This window comes from Oryx dammah, unplaced genomic scaffold (genome assembly GCF_014754425.2).
Source record: "Oryx dammah isolate SB20612 unplaced genomic scaffold, SCBI_Odam_1.1 HiC_scaffold_2, whole genome shotgun sequence".
NCBI lineage: Eukaryota > Metazoa > Chordata > Mammalia > Artiodactyla > Bovidae > Oryx > Oryx dammah.
In genome coordinates this window covers 30,068,455-30,087,697 of record NW_024070186.1, presented here as the reverse complement: position 1 = coordinate 30,087,697, position 19,243 = coordinate 30,068,455, and the positions used below count along the sequence as shown (strand labels likewise).

The following is a 19,243-nucleotide window of genomic DNA, read 5'->3' as shown; positions in this document are numbered from 1 at the left end:
ATCTCTTGACCCTGGATCAGTTAATCTGAAGGTGAGGCTAGACCCAGGTGCTACCAAGGGTGCATAGTGCCAGTAGGCAGGCAGTTGGTTAGTGCCCCATAATCTCCATCACCAAATCTTACCCCAACATAAATGCATATGCATAAGCCACTCCAAGTAAACGTTTAATTAAGCAGACCCATGGAGCTGATTTTGCTAGCAGGCCCCCTGGCAAGTCCCTTGCCTCCTCATTCATCCACTGAGCTCCTCCTTTGTAGATCCTCAGGACATTCAATGATAAAAGGTGAGGAGCCATAAGTCTGTTCTCCAAAGTGCTCCTGGAGCCTGTTTGCTCATCCTCCAACTTGCTCTACAGCTGGCCCAGAACTGGACTTGCCAGAGTGCGGGTGGAGGGTTGTGAAGATGGTGCTTCTACTTCCAGGGCACCAGCCTGTCAGAACCCGTAGAGGTGAAGAAGGAAAATGAGTGTTAGACTTGCAGCTGTAGAAATATGCAGGGGAGCTATACTTGAGGTGACTATGCAGCTCACTTTAGAAGTCACACCAGAAATAACCCATGAGATAGAGTGAGGCTAAAAAGCCCCAGAGAAGATGAATGATACAAAGGCCATGGATATTAAGTTTGGGCTAAGCTGTCTTTATGAGTTGATGTTGTAGGTCACTAGAGAAGTAAAGAGAAAGTCTTAGAAGCAGCTAAAGAAAGAAACAAATTATGTTCAAGAGAAAAAAGATAAAAGTAACTGCAGACTTCTTTTCAGAGACAATGCAAGTAGAAGACAGTGGAGCAACATCTTGAAAGTATTAACGATCAGCCAAGTATTCTATATCCAGGAAAAAAATCTTGAAAAATGAAGGCAAACATACCACACATACTAAAACTCAGAGAAGTCACCACAAGTAGGTCAGGACTATAAGAAATCTATAAAGAAAGTCCTTCAGATAAAAGGAAAATGATGCTAGTGTTGTCCTTGGCAACACATAGACTAAAATTGGAACAATAGAGGTTAGCATGGCCCCTGCACAAAGATGAGGCACAAATACATAAAATGTTTTAAAAAAAAAAAGGGAAAATGATACTAGAGAGAAATTTGGATACATCCAAAGGAATGAAGAAGACTAGAAATGGTAAATGTGTGAATAGGTATAAAAGCCTTTCCCTTCTTTTTAAGAAAATATTAACTGCTTAAAACAAATATAATCATAATATGTTTGGGGATTTATAACACTTATAATAGTAAAATATATGATAACAGTAGAACAAAGAATGAGAGGGAATGGAAATGTACTGTTGTAAGATTCTTAAACTATGAGTGAAATAGTATATTATTTGAAGGTAAATTGTGATAAACTAAAATGAATAGTGTTAACATTTGAGCAACCACTAAAAAAGAAAGTATAGCTAATGGAACAATAAAAGAGATAAAAATAGAATTATAAATATTACTCAATCCAAAAACAGGCAGAAACATAGTTTAAATTGAACCAAAAAAAATGAGAAAAAGAAAATAAATAACATGATGGTATGTTAAAATCTAGTCATATTGATAATCATATTAAATATAGTTGTCTAGATAAAAAACAGTTAAAAGATGGAGATTGTTCAAATAGGTTTCTTAAAAATGTTCCTTGGAAGGAAAGCTGTGACAAACCTAGACAGTGTATTAAAAAGCAGAGACATCACTTTGCTAACAAACGTCCATATAGTTAAAGCTATGGTTTTTCCAGTAGTTATGTATGGATGTAAGAGCTGGATCATAAAGAAGGCTGAGCACCAAAGAATTGATGCTTTCAAATTGTGGTGCTGGAGGACTTTAAGAGTCCCATGTTGTTTATAAGAATTTAGATAAAAATATAGATAGGCAAAAAGTAAAAGGACAGAGACAGATATATCACCCTGCTGCTGCTGCTAAGTCACTTCAGTCATGTCCGACTCTGTGCGACCCCATAGACGGCAGCCCACCATGCTCCCCTATCCTTGGGATTCTCCAGGCAAGAACACTGGAGTGGGCTGCCATTTCCTTCTCCAATGCATGAAAGTGAAAAGTGAAAGTGAAGTCGCTCAGTCGTGTCCAACTCTTAGCGACCCCATGGACTGCAGCCTATCAAGCTCCTCCGTCCTTGGGATTCTCCAGGCAAGAGTACTGGAGTGGGGTGCCATTGCCTTCTTCAATATATCATGCTAATATCAATCAAAAGAAGATTGGAGTGGATCTATTAATATTAGTGAAGTTAGATTTCAGAGACGGGAATAAGACCAGAGATAAGAAAAATATATTACTAGGGATTTCATAATGATAATGAGGGTCAATTCTGCAAGAGACTTAAGAACCCTGAAAGTTCAGGCACCTAATAACAGTGCTTCAAAATTCATGAAGTAAAATTGATTAAACCTCAAGGAGATATTTGTTGTTGCTGTTCAGTCTCTAAGTCATGTCCGACTCTTTGCAATCTCATAGACTGCAGCATGCTAGGCTCCTCTGTCCTCCACTATCTCCTGGAGTTTGCTCAAATTCATGTTCATTGAGTCAGCGATGCTATCTAACCATCTTATCCTCTGCCCTTCTATTCTCCTTTTGCCTTCAATGTTTCCCAGCATCAGGGGCTTTTCCAATGAATCAGCTCTGTGTATCGGGTGGCCAAAGTACTGGAGCTTCAGCATCAGCCTTTCCAATGAATATTCAGGGTTGATTTCCTAGAGAATTGACTGGTCTGACCTCCTTGAAGTCCAAGGGACTCTTAAGAGTCCTCCAGCACCACAATTCGAAAGCATCAATTCTTTGGCGCTCGGCCTTTGTGATCCAGCTCATACATCCGTACATAACTACTAGAAAAACCATAGCTTTAACTATATAGACCCTTGTTGGCAAAGTGATGTCTCTGCTTTTTAATACACTGTCTAGGTTTGTCACAGCTTTCCTTCCAAGGAACAAGTGTGTTTTAATTTTGTGGCTGCAGACGCTGTCTGCAGTGATTTTGGAGCCCAAGAGAAAAAAATCTGTCACTGTTTCCACTTTTCTCCCTTCTGTTTGCCATAAAGTGATGGGACCAGATGCCCAGATCTTAGCTTTTAGTAATGTTGAGTTTCAAGCCATCTTTTTCACTGTCCTCTTTCAGCCTCATCAAGAGGCTCTTTAGTTCCTCTTCACTTTCTACCATTAGAGTATATCATCTGCATATCTAAGATTGTTGATATTTCTTCCAGCAATCTTGATTCCACCTTGTGATTCATCCAGCCTGGCATTTTGCATGATGTTCTCTGCAAATAAGTTAAATGAACAGGGTGACAATATACGACTTTGTCGTACTCCTTTCCCATTTTAAACCAGTCAGTTGTTTCATGTCCAGTTCTAACTGTTCCTTCTTGACCCACATATAGGTTTCTCACAACACAGATAAGCTGGTCTGGTACTCCCATGTCTTTAAGAATTCTCCAGTTTGTTGTGATCCACACAGTCAAAGGCTTATCACAGTCAATGACACGGAAGTAGATGTTTTTCTGGAACTTCCTTGCTTTCTTAATGATCCAAGGAATGTTGGCAATTTGATCTCTGACTCCCCTGCCACTTTGAAACATAGCTTGTACATCTGGAAGTTCTTGGTTCACACATTGCTCAAGCCTAGCTTGAAGGATTTTGAGCATAACCTTGCTAGCATATGAAATGAGCACAATTGTATGGTAGTATGAACATTCTTTGACATTGTCCTTCTTTGGGATTGGAATGAAAACTGACCCTTTTCAGTCCTTTGGCCACTGCTGAGCTTTCCAAATTTGCTGATATATTGATATTTAAAAAATCACAATTATCTCTATCTCAATAATTGATAGAGCAAGTTAACAGAAAATTTGTAAAGATATAGCAGATGTTACAACACTTGAGCAACACTGCTGACCAGCTTGACTTAACTGATATTTATGGAATATTTTCCTCCAATAATAGCAGAGTACACATTGTTTTCAAGTGCACATGGAAGATTTACAAAAATTGATCATAAATCTTGATCAATTGGGCCATAAAACTGGTATGTTTTCCACCCACAGCAGAATTTACTTAGAAATCAACCAAAGAAAAATATATGAAAATTTAACAAATATGTGAAAACTAAACAGCACTCTTCTAAATAATCCATAGGTCAAAGAAGAAATCAAGAGGGCAATTCAAAAATAGCTTGAGTTGAATGACAATAAGATACAATATATCAAAATTTGTAGGATGCAACAAAAGAATACTTCAGTTCAGTTCAGTCCCTCAGTTGTGTCCGACTTATTGAGACCCCGTGAATTGCAGCACCCCAGGCCTCCCTGTCCATCACCAACTCCCAGAGTTTACCCAAACTCTTGTTCATTGAGTCAGTGATGCCATTCAACCATCTCATCCTCCATCGTCCCCTTCTCCTCCTACCCTCAATCTTTCCCAGCATCAAGGTCTTTTCAAATGAGTCAGCTCTTTTCATCAGGTGGCCAAAGTATTGGAGTTTCAGCTTCAACATCAGTCCTTCCAAGGAACACTCAAGATTGGTCTCCTTTAGGATGGACTGGTTGGATCTCCTTGCAGCCCAAAGGACTCTCAAGAGTCTTCTCCAACACCACAGTTCAAAAGCATCAATTCTTTGGCACTCATAGTCCAACTCTCACATCCATACATGACCACTGGAAAAACCATAGCCTTGACTAGACGGACCTTTGTTGGCAAAGTAATGTCTCTGCTTTTTAATATGCTGTCTAGGTGTGTCATAACTTTCTTTCCAAGGAGTAAGCATCTTTTAATTTCATGGCTGCAGTCACCATCTGCAGTGATTTTGGAGCCCCAAAAAATAAAGTCAGCCACTGTTTCCACTGTTTCCCCATCTATTTCCCATGAAGTGATGGGACCAGATGCCATGATCTTAGTTCTATGAATGTTGAGCTTTAAGCCAACTTTTTCACTCTCCTCTTTCCCTTTCATCAAGAGGCTCTTTAGTCCTTCTTCACTTTCTGCCATAAGGGTGGTGTCATCTGCATATCTGAGGTTATTGATATTTCTCCTAGCAATCTTGATTCCAGCTTGTGCTTCATTCAGCCCAGCATTTCTCATGATGTACTCTGCATATAAGTCAAATAAGCACGGTGACAATATACAGCCTTGACATACTCCTTTTCCTATTTGGAACCAGTCTGTTGTTCCATGTCCAGTTCTAACTGTTGCTTCCTGACCTGCATACAGATTTCTCAAGAGGCAGGTCAGGTGGTCTGGTATTCCCATCTCTCTCAGAATTTTCCACAGCTTATTGTGATCCACAGAGTCAAAGGCTTTGGCATAGTCAATAAAGCAGAAATAGATGTTTCTCTGGGACTCTCCTGCTTTTTCAATGATCCAGCAGATGTTGGCAATTTGATCTCTAGTTCCTCTGCTTTTTCTAAATCCAGCTTGAACATCTGGAAGTTCACAGTTCACGTATTGCTGAAGGCTTGCTTGGAGAATTTTGAGCATTACTTTGCTAGCGTGTGAGATGAGTGCAATTGTGCAGTAGTTTGAGCATTCTTTGGCTTGCCTTTCTTTGGGATTGGAATGAAAACTGACCTTTTCCAGTCCCATGGCCACTGCTGAGTATTCCAAATTTGCTGGCATATTGAGTATACTTAGCATTAATATAAATATTTATATTTGAATTAAAAAGGTTCAAAGTCAATAACTTAAACTTCTACCTTAATAAACTAGAAAGAGAGGAGAGCATATTATACCCAAGGTAAGCAGGATAAAAGAAATAATAAAAAATAATAACTCAAGGAAATTGAATAAAGATTAACATTAGAAAAAGCCAGAAGTTGTTTTTTGTAAAGATCAATAAAACTGACAAATTTCCAATCAGATTAATTGGAAAGGAGAAAACAAATCAACAATTTCAAACAAGGAAGAAGAGATATCACTACAGATCCCACATGAAAAAGATTATAAGAAAATATATGAACAACTTGATACCAATACATTTGAAAATGTAAATGACATGAACAAATTTCTTGAAAAGACACAAAGTTTTACTCAAAAAAAACAAACAAAACCAGAATAGCAGTCTGTCGATTAAAAAATTGAAGTTGTAGTTTAAATATCTTTCCATAAAGAAGACTCTAAGTCCAGGTATCTTCATCATTGAGTTCTAGCAAATATTTAGAGATGAAATAATGCCAATTCTATACAATTTATTTCATTAAGTAGAAGAGGAGGAAACACTTCCTACTCATTCTGTGAGGCCAGAATTACCCTGATCCCCAATCCCAGCTGAAGACATTACAAGAAAAGTATAGACTAATATCCTTCATGAACATAGATACAAAAGTTATTTTCTTTTTTTAATTAAAAACATATTTTCATTGCTGTGCATGGGCTTTTCTCTAGTTGCAGTGAGCAGGGGCTTGTCTTTGCCACAGCATAAGGGCTTCTCATCATGGTGGCTTCTCTTCTTGCGGAGCACGTGCTCTAGAGTGTGGGCTCAGTAGTTATGGCACATGGGTTTAGCTGCCCCATAGCACATGGAATCTTCCCAGACCAGGGATTGAACCTGTTGTCTCCTGCATTGGTAGGCAGATTCTTAACCACTGGAGCACCAGGAAAGTCCAATGCAAAAATGCTTAACAAAATGTTAGCAATATACTCAAAGGATAATACATTAGCAATATAGTAAATCTAGTGTTGTATTATGGGTTAACAAAACTGTTTATTAATATATTTACTATAAAAAATACTAACAAAGTTATCCAAGTTGTAAATCTTCTCATCCTTCCTGAATAAGGAAATACATTAGAGAAGGAATTTATTACTTTATAAATAGGGACTCCCCTGGTGGTTCAGTGGTTAAGAATTAGCCTGCCAACACAGCGGATGTGGGTTGGCTCCTTCGTCTGGGAACCAATATCCCATGGGGTAACTAAACCCCTGCGCCACAGCTACTGAGACTGAGCTCTAGAGCCTGTAAATCACAATGACTGAAGCCTGTGCACAGCAACGAAGAGTGACTGCAGACAAAAATAAATAAATATACAAATAATTATTTTTTAAAAATAGCCTTCAATCAAGCCCTCAAGCCCCAAATCTTGGCTAGGCTCTATTGCCCTTGATTGCCCCAAGATGCTACAAATACTGATGTCCTAAGACGGTGTAGCCTAGAGCCAATCCAGAAAGCTTTCTCACAGGGCTACACATGCTCACTTATGGCTTGGCCTACTGGGTATGCATTTTCAGGAGAGTGGACAGGGAGACAATCAAGGATGGGAAGATAAAAGGGGCAAGGAAATATTCTGTTTTCTAGAAGCTTCCAAGAATAGCTCTCCTTTTAAGTAGGTTGGGGAAACTGTAATCAAACACAAAGGAATGTTCACTCTTGAGTAGGCTGCCTTTCTTCCTCATGTCACATTGCTTAGATTTACATTATATCCTGACCATAGAGAAGAAAAATCTGGAAGTCATAACTCTTGCCTTTCCTTAGTTGTCAACTTTTTAAAATGGGGCTTCTAATGAAGTCTTCAAGACTCATTGAGGGCTAACATATAACTATCTGCCATGCCATTTTTTATGATTTCAGGCCTTTCCACAGATCAGGTACCAAAGACAAGATGGATCACTGCTTTCCTCTCAGCTGAAAATCTCACTTGGCACCACTAACAAGCTGTAATTAAATGATTGTCCCCATGATTTAACTCAAGCACCTCGTTTTGGAAGGTGAACAAATAAAGGATTTTAGTTTTCTACTCACCATGTTAATATTTGAGTGAATTCCAACAAGTCATTTTCTCCTTCTTTTCCCTTTCCATCTATGCCATTATCTGCCAAATACAACTTCACTAACCAAGGACCAGTTTCAATCAAATCTTTAATTTTTTTCTTGATTCCTGTAGAAAGATCAGAGTATTTGATTATTTTTAGACAATCGTTCTCCCATTTCACCACCTTAATTGATTTTAATTTTTAAGATTATACTGATCTAACTTGTGTTGGAGAAGGCAATGGCAACCTACTCCAGTGTTCTTGCCTGGAGAATCCCACGGACGGGGGAGCCTGGTGGGCTGCCACTATGGGGTCGCACAGAGTCGGACACTACTGAAGCAACTTAGCAGCAACTTGTGTGAATAGATGCATTTAGCAACATAGTTGAGGAAATGCATATAACTTAAGGAGTCCTTTAAAAAATACTCAGAATATCCTTTTTCTTTATAATAGCAAGCTCTCTATGAACAAAAAATCTCATTTAAGGTTTAAATTGTTGCCTTCACTTTGGCTAAAGATAAAACGTCTCTGGAAATTTTTCAGTAGAAGGCGTTGTCTGTTGATTCTGGAGAAGTGGTAGCCCTTTTATCAGGTTGCTGAAAACATAACTGCAGTTTTGGACCATAAATTTTAAATCATTATAACTAGGCTCAAACACATCTTTATTAACAAAATAGGAACCATGATAAAATCAACACATTTTTGCCAATGAGAAATAAGTTTGCTTATTCCTGTAGCATAAAAATCTGTGCTTCAGGATTCGATGAACTCTTTCTTGGAAAGCATCTTCTATCTCCTGCTGGTTGTGGAAGCATTTTCCCTGCAAAATTTGTCTAGATGCTTGAAGAAGTGGTAGTCGGTTGGTGAGAGGTCAGGTGAATATGGAGGATGAAGCAAAACTTCGTAGCCCAATTCATTCAACTTTTGAAGCGTTGGTTGTGCAACATTTGGTTGGGCATTTTCGTGGAGAAGAACTGGGCCCTTTCTGTTGACCAGTGCCTTTTTGCAAGGGTTGCAGCTTTTGGTGTATTAATTTGCTGAGCATACTTCTCAGCTGGGATTCAGAGAGCTGTAGTGGATCAGACAGGCAGCAGACCACCAAACAGTGACCATGACTGTTTTTTGGGCGCAAGTTTGGTTTTGGCAAGTGCTTTGGAGCTTCTTGGTCCAACCACTGATGTAGTCATTGCTGATAGTATACGATCCACTTTTCATCGCATAACACAATCCCATTGAGAAACGGTTCATTATTGTTGTGTAGAATAAGAGAAGATGACTCTTCAAAACAATGACGTTTTGATTTGTGGTCAGCTCATGAGGCACCAACTTATCAAGCTTTTTCACCTTTCAAATTTGCTTCAAATGCTGAATGACTGTAGAATGGTTGACACCGAGTTCTTTGACAATTTCTCATGTAGTTGTAAAAGGATCAGCTTCGATGGTCCTCTCAGTTGGTCGCTGTCAATTTCCAATGGCCAGTCACTATGTTCCTCATCTTCAAGGCTCTCATCTCCTTTGCAAAAGTTCTTGAATACTGTATGTTAGTGGTTCCTGAGCCAAATGTGTTGTTGATGTTGTGACTCGTCTCTGCTACTTTATGATTCATTTTGAACTTGAATAAGAAAATCGTTCAAATTTGCTTTTTGTCTAACATAATTTCCATAGTCTAAAATAAATATAAAATGAACAGCTAGTAATAAGTCATTGGCAAATAAACAAAAAGAAAGACACATTAAAATGATGTATAACATAACCAGGTTAAAGAATATATTCCAAAGAAGTGACAAATTTCAACAATGTAAAACTGCAATTACTTTTGCACCAACTTAATACAAGGATTCAGCCCTCTAAAAGAGCCTGCAAAGTTATTACATTTTTTGAGTTCTAGAAGGACAAATTTGGAGGAAGAACCATCCTGCCTGAGTTCAGTGGTCCTGGAGCCTGGTTCACCCTTGTTCTATACAGCTTTCACAAAATTCACATTTTGGGGGGATATTTAATTTTTATTGGAGTGCAGTTGATTCACAGTATCATATTCACATTTGATTTATAAGTTTAGGAGTTTGGTAAAGGAAAAAAAACAGGAAGGAGATGGAGAAAGAGAAAAGAGTTACAGATATAATGCTGTTTTATCCACTCATAAGTGTGAGATGAAAGAGCTAAATCTCCAGTTAGGAAGCTGATCGCTTCCCCTGGGGTGTCCAAGAGTTTGTAGGTAAGCTTTGTGTGCACTGTGACCCTGGGAATCACAGCCAACTACTTCACAAGAGGCTTGACTGAACACCAGTGACCTGTTCCAAAGTCAGGAAGAAAATCCATGGAACTTAGAGATAACATATATCTATATATTGTCTTGTGTTGGCAGTTCAAAGGATTATAAAGGCTCATTTAGGGACTTTCCTGGTAGTCTGGTGGTTAAGACTCTGTGCTTCCAATGCAGGGGGTGTGGGTTGGATCCCTGGTGGGGAAACTAAGATTCCCACATGCCGCCTGACCAAAAAAAAAAAAAAGAATGAATGAAGAAACGCAAAGGGAGATTTTAAAGGCTTATTTAAGGAATTTCCTGGCACTCTAGTGGTTAGGACTCAGTGTTTTCATTGCCATGGCCTGGGGTTCAATTCCTAGTCAGGAACTAAGATCCCACAAGCTGTGCATCCAAAAAAAAAAAAAAGCTCATTTAGCTACACACTAACTTTGCCTGACATACTGACTTGAGAATCTAACCTCAGGGCTGGATGAGACTTTTCTGTTCTTGAATTCATTCAGCTTTCAACAAATACTTTTGACCTCCTATTATGTGCCAGCCACAGTTCTAGCTGCTGGGAATTTAACAGGGAGCAAAAGAGACAGAACTTCCTGCCCTCATGAAGCTGAGGCAGTACATTACCTAGTGTGTGGGAAGAGCAAGGAAGAGAAGAGAGTGGATGATAACTCAGGGTACGTTTCCAAGTCATGAAAGATAACTGACTTTTTAGGGGAACATGACGAATTCGGACATTGGGTCATTCTAGCTTGCCAATTTAAAAATAAAAGCATGCTTTTAGAAAAGATCCAATTGGTTTATTTGGAAATAAATGTAATCTGCTGAGTTACTAAAGGAAATAGGATTTATTTTCTTTCAAAACATAGTTGGAGGGATGGCAACTAGCCTATCCTTTAGTTTTACTGAAGATAAGCCTGACTGGTCCACACCTCATTTGTCCTTACATTCAGGGTATGATCGCTAATGACAGGCATTATGAATAATATAACGGTGCCAATGTCCTAGCACAGCATCTGGCACACCATAGGTATTTAATAACTGTTTCTTGAATAAATGAGTGAATCAATGAATAAGTGTAATCATGTTGTAGAAAATTTTATCTCACCATTCATTGTATTTCCAAGTCTGGTGTAGTTAATAATGCCTTGAGACAACTCATGAACATGAACAAAGTATGATTTTTCTGGTTTTGACATCTCTTCACAAATATAAATGCCTTTGAAAAGTTGACTACCCAGAATGATTAACAATGTGGATACTGATTGCAGGTGGCACTCATTTCTGTTTGCCCCCTCCTGGCATGCCAGAAAGCAGCAGTGAGGAAGCATGAGGCTAAGGGGGCCAAGGCCAAAGGCCAAATTCCTGTGCAGCTGCTCAGCTTTGCAAGGAAAGAAACAAAATGGTCTCAGCCAGTCATCATCCTGCACCAAGCCCGCGTGGCATAAATGTGTGCAGTTGGAGAGGAAGGAGGCTCCCAAGCTTGTGATTGTCCTGGTCCAGCTTGCATCCCCATGGATAAAACAATCCAAATCTCACTCCAACTGGTAAGAGAGGTCATAATGTCATCTGGGCCCATGAAAAATAACCAGTTTAGAAAGTGCTAGTCCAAGGTACTCTCCAGAATTTAGACCTCTAGGGAGTCCCACATGCTCTATTAGAGGGTAGGAAGGCTAATGCTGCCTTAGGTCAGGGACTTCTTGCTCCAAGACCCTAACTACATTTCAAGCAGAGTCAAATTCTCTTCTTTGAATGGGAAACAAATTTCTTGGAGTAAGAGTGAATCCATGCTCAGCTCCTGGTAATATTTGATCCACCCCAGCTGTATTCACTGCAACCTAGTTTTTCCTAATCTTACACTTCTTTAAATAAAAACAAGCTTACCAACAATGACCACTTTAATTGACCCTCCTCTGTCTCAGAGACCTTAGTAGTGGAATAGCGATGCCTGCTGTGCCTGCGACAGAGTGGTGTACTGAAATGAAAAGAATCTCCAGGTTTAAAACCTCTCTGAAAAATGCTGTGTGACTCCCCAGAAAGTCACTTAACTTCTCTGAACCTAAATGTCCCCATTGCTGACATATAGATCATAATTCTCATATCCTGGGCTTTCCAGTTGGCACTAGTGGTAAAGAACCTGCCTGCCAATGCAGGAGACATAGAGACGTAGGTTCGATCCCTGGGTCGGGAAGATCCCTTAGAGGAGGACATGGCAACCCACTCCAGTATTCTTCCTGGAGAATCCCATGGACAGAGGAGCCTGGTGGGCTACAGTCCATAGGGTTGCAAAGAGACACAACTGAAGTGACTTAGAACACACGCACACTCATCTTCTAAATGCATCGTGAAGACTGACTGGGAAGCACGGTGGAATAATGATTGCAGAGTCATGCAGTGCACAGCAAATAGTACTGCCTAACTCTCCAGCTTCATTTCTGGATTGTGTGTCATTGAAACCCTGTGATAGGTCCAACCTGATGGAGAACCTCCAGGTATAAAATGTCCTCACTTCTGCCAGTGCCTCCCCGAGGATCAGATACATGTTTCTGACAACTGCATGCCTCACCAGGGAGCCATACCACAGATCCAGTGTAGACTCGCCCTACCTTGAGCTTCCTCCCATTTTCTCTTCAATTAATCTCTGAGATTCCCCAGCTATTCCTGATTTCAGAACCTTTCTTACTGCCCTCACTGCTGCTGCTGCTAAGTCGTCTCAGTCGTGTCTGACTCTGTGTGACCCCATAGACAGCAGCCCACCAGGCTCCCCCGTCCCTGGGATTCTCCAGGCAAGAACACTGGAGTGGGTTGCCATTTCCTTCTCCAATGCATGAAAGTGAAAAGTGAAAGTGAAATCACTGCAGCCTACCAGGCTCCTCTGTCCATGGGATTTTCCAGGCAAGAGTACTGGAGTGGGGTGCCATTGCCTTCTCCAACCACCCTCACTAGGTCCTGTCAATTCTCCTTCCTAAATATATCTAGACTCTATATTTCCATCATTGCAGTCTGCTCTGCTTTCTGTCTTCTTTTGCCTGATCTACTGTAAAAACCTCTAAACTCGTCTCCCATTGTCCCGATGTCCATCTCTAAAACAAGTGCTGCAAAGCTGCTGGAGGTTCTTTTTAAAAATCCAGCTCTTATTATGTCACTGTCTTGTTCCAAATGCATCATGGCTCCCCCTCTGCACACAGAAGAAAGTCCTGTTCCTTAACAACATTTGTGGCTCTTGGCCATGTGTCCACTGGCCTCCAGCCCTCTCCCCATGATCACTCTGCAGTGAATGTCACACTTTCCAGATGCTGAACACTCCAGGCACTTTCACCCCCTGAGCCTTTTCTCACCTGGTTCCCTTTGCCTAGAATGCTCTCGCTTTCACAGTTGACGAACCTCTTCTCATTCCTTCCAGCTGCTGTGCTGTGCTGTGCTAAGTTGCTTCAGCTGTGTCCGACTCTTTGTGACCCTGTGGACTGTAGCTTGCCAGGCTCCCCTGTCCGTGGAATTCTCCAGGCAAGAATACTAGAGTGGGTTGCCATGTCCTCCTCCAGGGCATTTTCCCCACCCAGGGATCAAACCTGTGTCTCTTTCTTCTCCTGCATTGGCAGGCAGGTTCTTTACCACTAACACCACCTGGGAAGCCTCATTCCTTCCAGAGAGAGCTCTGTTTCCCATATGAGCCCACACCCAAAGATCAAGTGTAAATTTTCATGGAGCCAGAAACTCCCATCTGGCCTCTTCTGAGACCAGCAGGTGGGTATCACACATTCTGGTGGGCATCAGAATGCAAACCATTACTTAATGTTCATCTGTGGATGCGAGTCCCGGTAGGACCTTCTTGAAGTTGGCTTTTGTTTTTAACTTATTAAAACAGCTTCTTTCCATCAACAAAGAGCATGTGTGATTTTCTGTGTATTACCAGAGGTTTATCAGCCAGAATATAAATCCTATTGATTGCAGGACTTAAGGAAGCAAAGTGTAATTAGTGTTGGGTGATTCACACCTTGGACCTTGGAATCTGTCCACAAAGATTCCATTGTCTAGCTATCACTCAGGATAAAATCTTGAGTAAAACAATTTCTGGATTATAACCAGTAATTTCCTGACTTGGAACTAATAAAGCTGTTTTGAAGATTATATCTTGACTTTTGAACTTGACCCTTGCATTCCTTAAAGCCACTAGCATTCCTATGCTCTGTGGCAATGATATAAACACTAATAGTTTATTTGGGGAAGTGAATTTGCCACCTGAGTGACTTTAGTACTGCAGTAAGGGTCTGTCTGGAATAGAAAATGGCAACCTACTCCAGTATTCTTGCCTGGAAAATTTCATGGATAGAGGAGCCTGGTGGGCTACAGTCCACAGGGGTGCAAAGAATCGGATACAACGGAAAGCACATGCAAGCTTGGGGACTGAGCATGTGTCAGATTTTGCTCCCTGAACACATCTAAGCCATATGCTGGGGCTCCCAGTTCTAAATCCTTGAGAGTTAAGACAATCCTGGAAACTATGGTGTGGGGCTTGGGCTGGGAAATAGAGCAGCCCCAGGGAACAGAGCACTCCTAAGTCCTTGCTGGGTCTTCTGAACTTTGAGGGCCTTGAGGTGACATGACAAGTCAAGCTGAATGGGGCACAGGGGAGCTGTCTTATCTGCAGATGACTATTTCTGATGACCTCTCAGTGATTTTCAATGTTCAGCCATCCTCTGGCTCCTTATGGATCTGACAAGCGTGTGACTAGGGTAGGCCAAGCCAGACCTCACCCACGTGAGTGCTGATGTTGTCAAGTTCCTGTAATCATTCATTTGGAAGGAATAGAAAGGGTGTCAGGCTTCTGAATAGGAGTATTGACTCGTATAGTAGAGTTCAACTTTCCAAGCAGCAGACCAAAACCTCTTATCCACAAAGGGCCGAGCATAAAAATAGTTTGGCTGTTTCCAATTGGGACCAAATGGAAACCATCTGGACTCCTCACCCAGGAGGTTGATGTAAATCAGCTCAATCTGACTCTTATTTTGAAACATATAGAACTCTTCTACCAAAGACCAAACTCATCCTCAGACAATTAAACACCTTAGGACTGTGAAAGTAATTGTCCAGTATAGGAAGCTGTTTTTTAATTTGCTTTGTGAAGTCTGGATAGCATGGAAATGCTCTACTTTGACAAGAGGCTAGAAAGTAAATAAATATTAGATACAAAGTGGTTTCTGTTGATTCCAGGCACAGAATTCCTTGGGAGACAAAAGACTTTAATGGCTCCCATTGCCTATTGGATTAAGCCCAAACTCTTGGCCTGGCGCGCAATCCTCCTTAATGTGACCCACCCCTCTTGCCATGTCTACACTCCCCCATGTACTCTTGTTCCAGCTAAAATTATAGGCTTGTGGCTTGCATTGCTTTTTTTTTTTTACTTTTAAAATTTATTTATTTATGTGTGTGCTGAGCCTTCATCACCGCTGTATGGGCTCTTCTGTAGTTGTGGTGAGCGGGGGCTCCTCCCTAGTTTCGGCGCCTGGGCTTCTCACTGCCGTAGCTTCTCTTGCTGCAGAGCACGGCTGTGGAGTGCGAGGGCTTCAGCTGTGGTTCCCGGGCCCCAAAGCACAGGCTCAGTAGCTGTGGTGCATGGGTTTAGTTCTTTCTCCGAATATGGGATCTTCCTGGATCAGGGATTGAACCCCTGTCTCCTGCATCGGCAGGTGGATTCTTTACCCCTGTGAGTTGCCAGGGAAGTCCTGCATTGTTTTTTAGTTTAAAAAAATTTTTAAATAGTGCTAGTGGATTTTGGAAAATCTACTAAAGGGGGAAAGAGGAAGGAGGAAGAGGAGGAGGAGGAGCGCCATACTCGGTTATCATTTGTTTTAGACAGTTGCCATTTGGGAATATTTTCAACCAAGAATGCTCTCAGAGGAGTTGGCTGGGGTTCCTCTGGGGATGAGGAGGGTCAGTGTGTCCAAGCCAGGTTGCTGTCCAGAGGACAGTCCTTACACTGGGCTGGATGGCATCTGAGGGGATAGGACTTGAGTTGAGTCACTATTCAGCAGAGACTGTATTCACATCAGACAACAGGGCCAGGGCCTGATAAATGTTCTCACTTTACCTTTTCATCTGGCTTTTTTAGATCACTAAATTATATATCCCATCTCTCTAGGCTGTCTCAGAGTGCCAGGCTGGGCTCCCTGTGTTAATCAGCAGCTTCCTGCTAGTTGTCTATCCTTCACATGATAGAATATATATGTCAATGCTACTCTCAATTTGCCCTATCCACACCTTCCCCTGCTATGTCCAGCAGACTGTTTTTCTAGATTCCATATATATATGTGTGTGTGTGTGTGTATTAATATACAATATTCATTTTTCTCTTTCTGACTTACTTCACTCTGGATAATAGGCTCTACGTTCATCCACCTCACTACAACTGACTCAAATTTGTTCCTTTTTATGGCCGAGTAATATTTCATTGTATATATGTACGACAGCCTCTTTATCCATTCATCTGTCGATGGACATCTAGGTTGTTTCCTTGTCCTGGCTACTGCAAATAGTGCTGCAATAAACATTGGGGTGCATGTGTCTTTTTGCACTGCGGTTTTCTCAAGGTATATGCTCCATTTCTACCTCTAAGGAATGAGCATAGCTGAATTTATCAGGCCTGCTGTTTATTGCAGAGTATTCCCATAATTTTGTTTTGGACTTGTTGAATGTGGCAGAATCAGATTCCTCTGGTGGTTATAGTTCCAGTGGGTATGGCTAAGCTGTTCAGTACTAGCTTTATGTGAAGCCATCAGACACCTGAGTCTTTTTCTCCACTTGAATTTTTCTGTTTGGGGTAATTACTTTAGTAATTACACACAGCCTGTGAAAGGAGGAAGTGATTTACAAGATGAAGGAAGTAAGAGGAACAGTTTAAACAACCAAAAATACCTTTTTTTCTCTTCTTCCCTGAGGTAGGTTTCACTGTTACAGCCCTGGATGACTCTGTAATCTGGTTCAAAGGTGAACTTCCTCTCTGTCTGGCTGTATGAAAAAAATTAAAAGATTAAAAAAATAATAATTCAAAGTTGCATGCATGGATTTTTGATCCTCTTTAATATTATTTATTGCCTTCGTTTTATGTATACTTTGGGCAATCATAAAAGAGAATTCTCTTACCCACCAACTTCACTTCTGTCCTATCTTTTTGATGTTTCTCCCCTCAAAGGCTTGAAGAAATCATGCAACCAGGCAGCACCTGAAGAACCAATCTGAGGGCCGTGTGTAAATCCTTCTTTCAGTTCCACAGTTGCCCTCTATACCAGTAGCTCCATTCTCAGGAATTAGTAAGAATGTAGCAGAGAAGAACACATTTTTGGCATATTTAAATACCTATATTGGAGACAACCCTAGTGGCGCAGTGGTTAAGAATCCAATTTCCAAAGCCAGGGACACAGGTTTGATTCCTGGTCCAGAAAGATTCTACATGCCATGGAGAAACAGCCCATGCACTACAGCTACTGAGCCTGAGCACCCTAGAGCTCCACAGCTTCTCAAGGGAAGCCACCGCAATGAGATGCCCTCACACTGCGACTAGAGAGTAACCACCGCCTGCTGCAGCTAGAGAAAGCCTACATGCAGCAGCAGAGACCCGGCACAGTCAAAAATAAAAATAAATAAATGGATACAATTATAAAATAAATAAGGATACATTCTGATGTATTACCATCCTAGGGTTATTCTGGACCCTTCTTTCCCCCTCTCTCTCACCCCACATCCCACCCACCAGAAGCAGTGTAGATGCAGAACGTCCTCTGCTGCCGTCCTCGTCTCACCTGGGCGGAACCCTTTCGCCTCTCACCCCCGCCGCTCATCTGAGTGACAACAGCCTCCCAGAAGGTCTCTGTGCCCCCACCCACACCGAGTCTGTTTGCCACACAGACTGAGTGGTCCTTTTCCAAGCTAAGTCCCGACTCAGTCCTGATTCCTCTGTGCTCTCCTAGCTAACAAGGAAGGCATGTGACCCCTGGCCCCTGGGACTGCCCAGGCACCTGCTGCTTGTTGTGTGCAGGCCTTGGGGGTGTTCCTGGAACACTCCTCATTTATCTGCAGGCTTGCTTCCTCCCCTCCTGTGTCTGTTCACAAATGCCACCTCTTCAAGGGAGCCTGTACTCAACCATCCTTTTAAAGTCACTCTAGGGACTTCCCTGGTGGTCCAGGGGCTAAGAATCTGCCTTGCAGTGCAGGTGATGCAAGTTCGATTCCTGGTCGGGAGACTAAGATCCCACATGCCAGGGGTTAACTAAGCTCCTGCGTTACAATTACTGAGTCCACACACTCTGAAGCTCATGTGACACAATGAAGGATCACACAACAAAGATCCTGAGTTCTGCAACTAAGACCCAACACAGCCAAATAATAAATGCTAAGATAAAAATAAAGTCACTAAATTCACATGCCTTTTGGCCCTATAATTCCAATTTTCCGTATTGCTGTATTTGCACCTGAAAGTGTGTGTGTGTGTGTGTGTGTGTGTGTTAGCAAACTATAAAGCTATTTGCATTTGAGGATAAAAATAAAATAAAATCACACCCCAACCATTTTTTTCCTTCCCCAGGTTCCCAAACTTACTTACCTTGATTGTTTTTTTCCTTTTTTCCATAGCAGTTATCATCTTATAGTAAACTATAGCTGGTATACATTTGTTATGCTTTTTAAGAGTTGTCTGAGTCCCCCCACCCCTCATACACACACATGTAGACAAGCACACTGTGTTCCCAGCCCTCTCCTCAGGAGCAGGGATCTTTGTTTTATGCTCTGATGTGTGTAAGGAAAGACACAGCTGAACACACACATACATATGGTGAAGGAAGGAAGGAGCGTTATTCCTAAAATTGCATTTTATACATTATAACAAGTAATTAAGAAAGCAAACTTGTTATTGGATAGTGAGGCAGTCATGCCTCCTTGGTGGTTGGCAGCAGAAAGCTTCTGTGCCCACCTCTGGCAAGGAGCTACTAGGAGCCTGGGAGTAGCTCATAGAGCAGGAAAGGAAATCAAACATTTGGGCCTTACGAAGCATTGGCCTCAAGACATTTTTGCCTTCAGCAACATCCTAGATGGAAATGGAAAAGTTATAAACAATCTTGTAACTTTTTAGTTTGGTATCTACACTTGTTCATCATAAGTTTTAAAATTTCAAAGGATGAAATTTCTAACATATAGAAAACATTGACATTTAAAAATAAAGTCTAGGGTGAGGAGAGGGATAAATTAGGAGTTTGGGA

At 41.3% G+C, this 19,243-nt stretch overlaps 1 protein-coding gene and 1 non-coding gene across 4 annotated transcripts in view; one reads left to right on the top strand and one right to left on the bottom strand.

The window, feature by feature from the left end:
* LOC120858072 overlaps nt 1–19,243 on the bottom strand; it is a 58,644-nt gene that overhangs the window by 19,043 nt on the left and 20,358 nt on the right. For all 3 annotated transcript variants that reach the window (XM_040233944.1, XM_040233953.1, XM_040233948.1), the window contains 2 exons: nt 16,908–17,000; nt 7,725–7,860 (listed from right to left, as the gene is read on the bottom strand). In XM_040233944.1, coding sequence (XP_040089878.1) covers nt 7,725–7,860; nt 16,908–17,000 — 229 coding nt within the window. The remainder of the gene's footprint in view (nt 1–7,724; nt 7,861–16,907; nt 17,001–19,243) is intronic.
* On the top strand, nt 959–1,060 carry LOC120859658. The gene has a single exon (XR_005720128.1). It is a non-coding gene; the product is annotated as a U6 spliceosomal RNA (small nuclear RNA).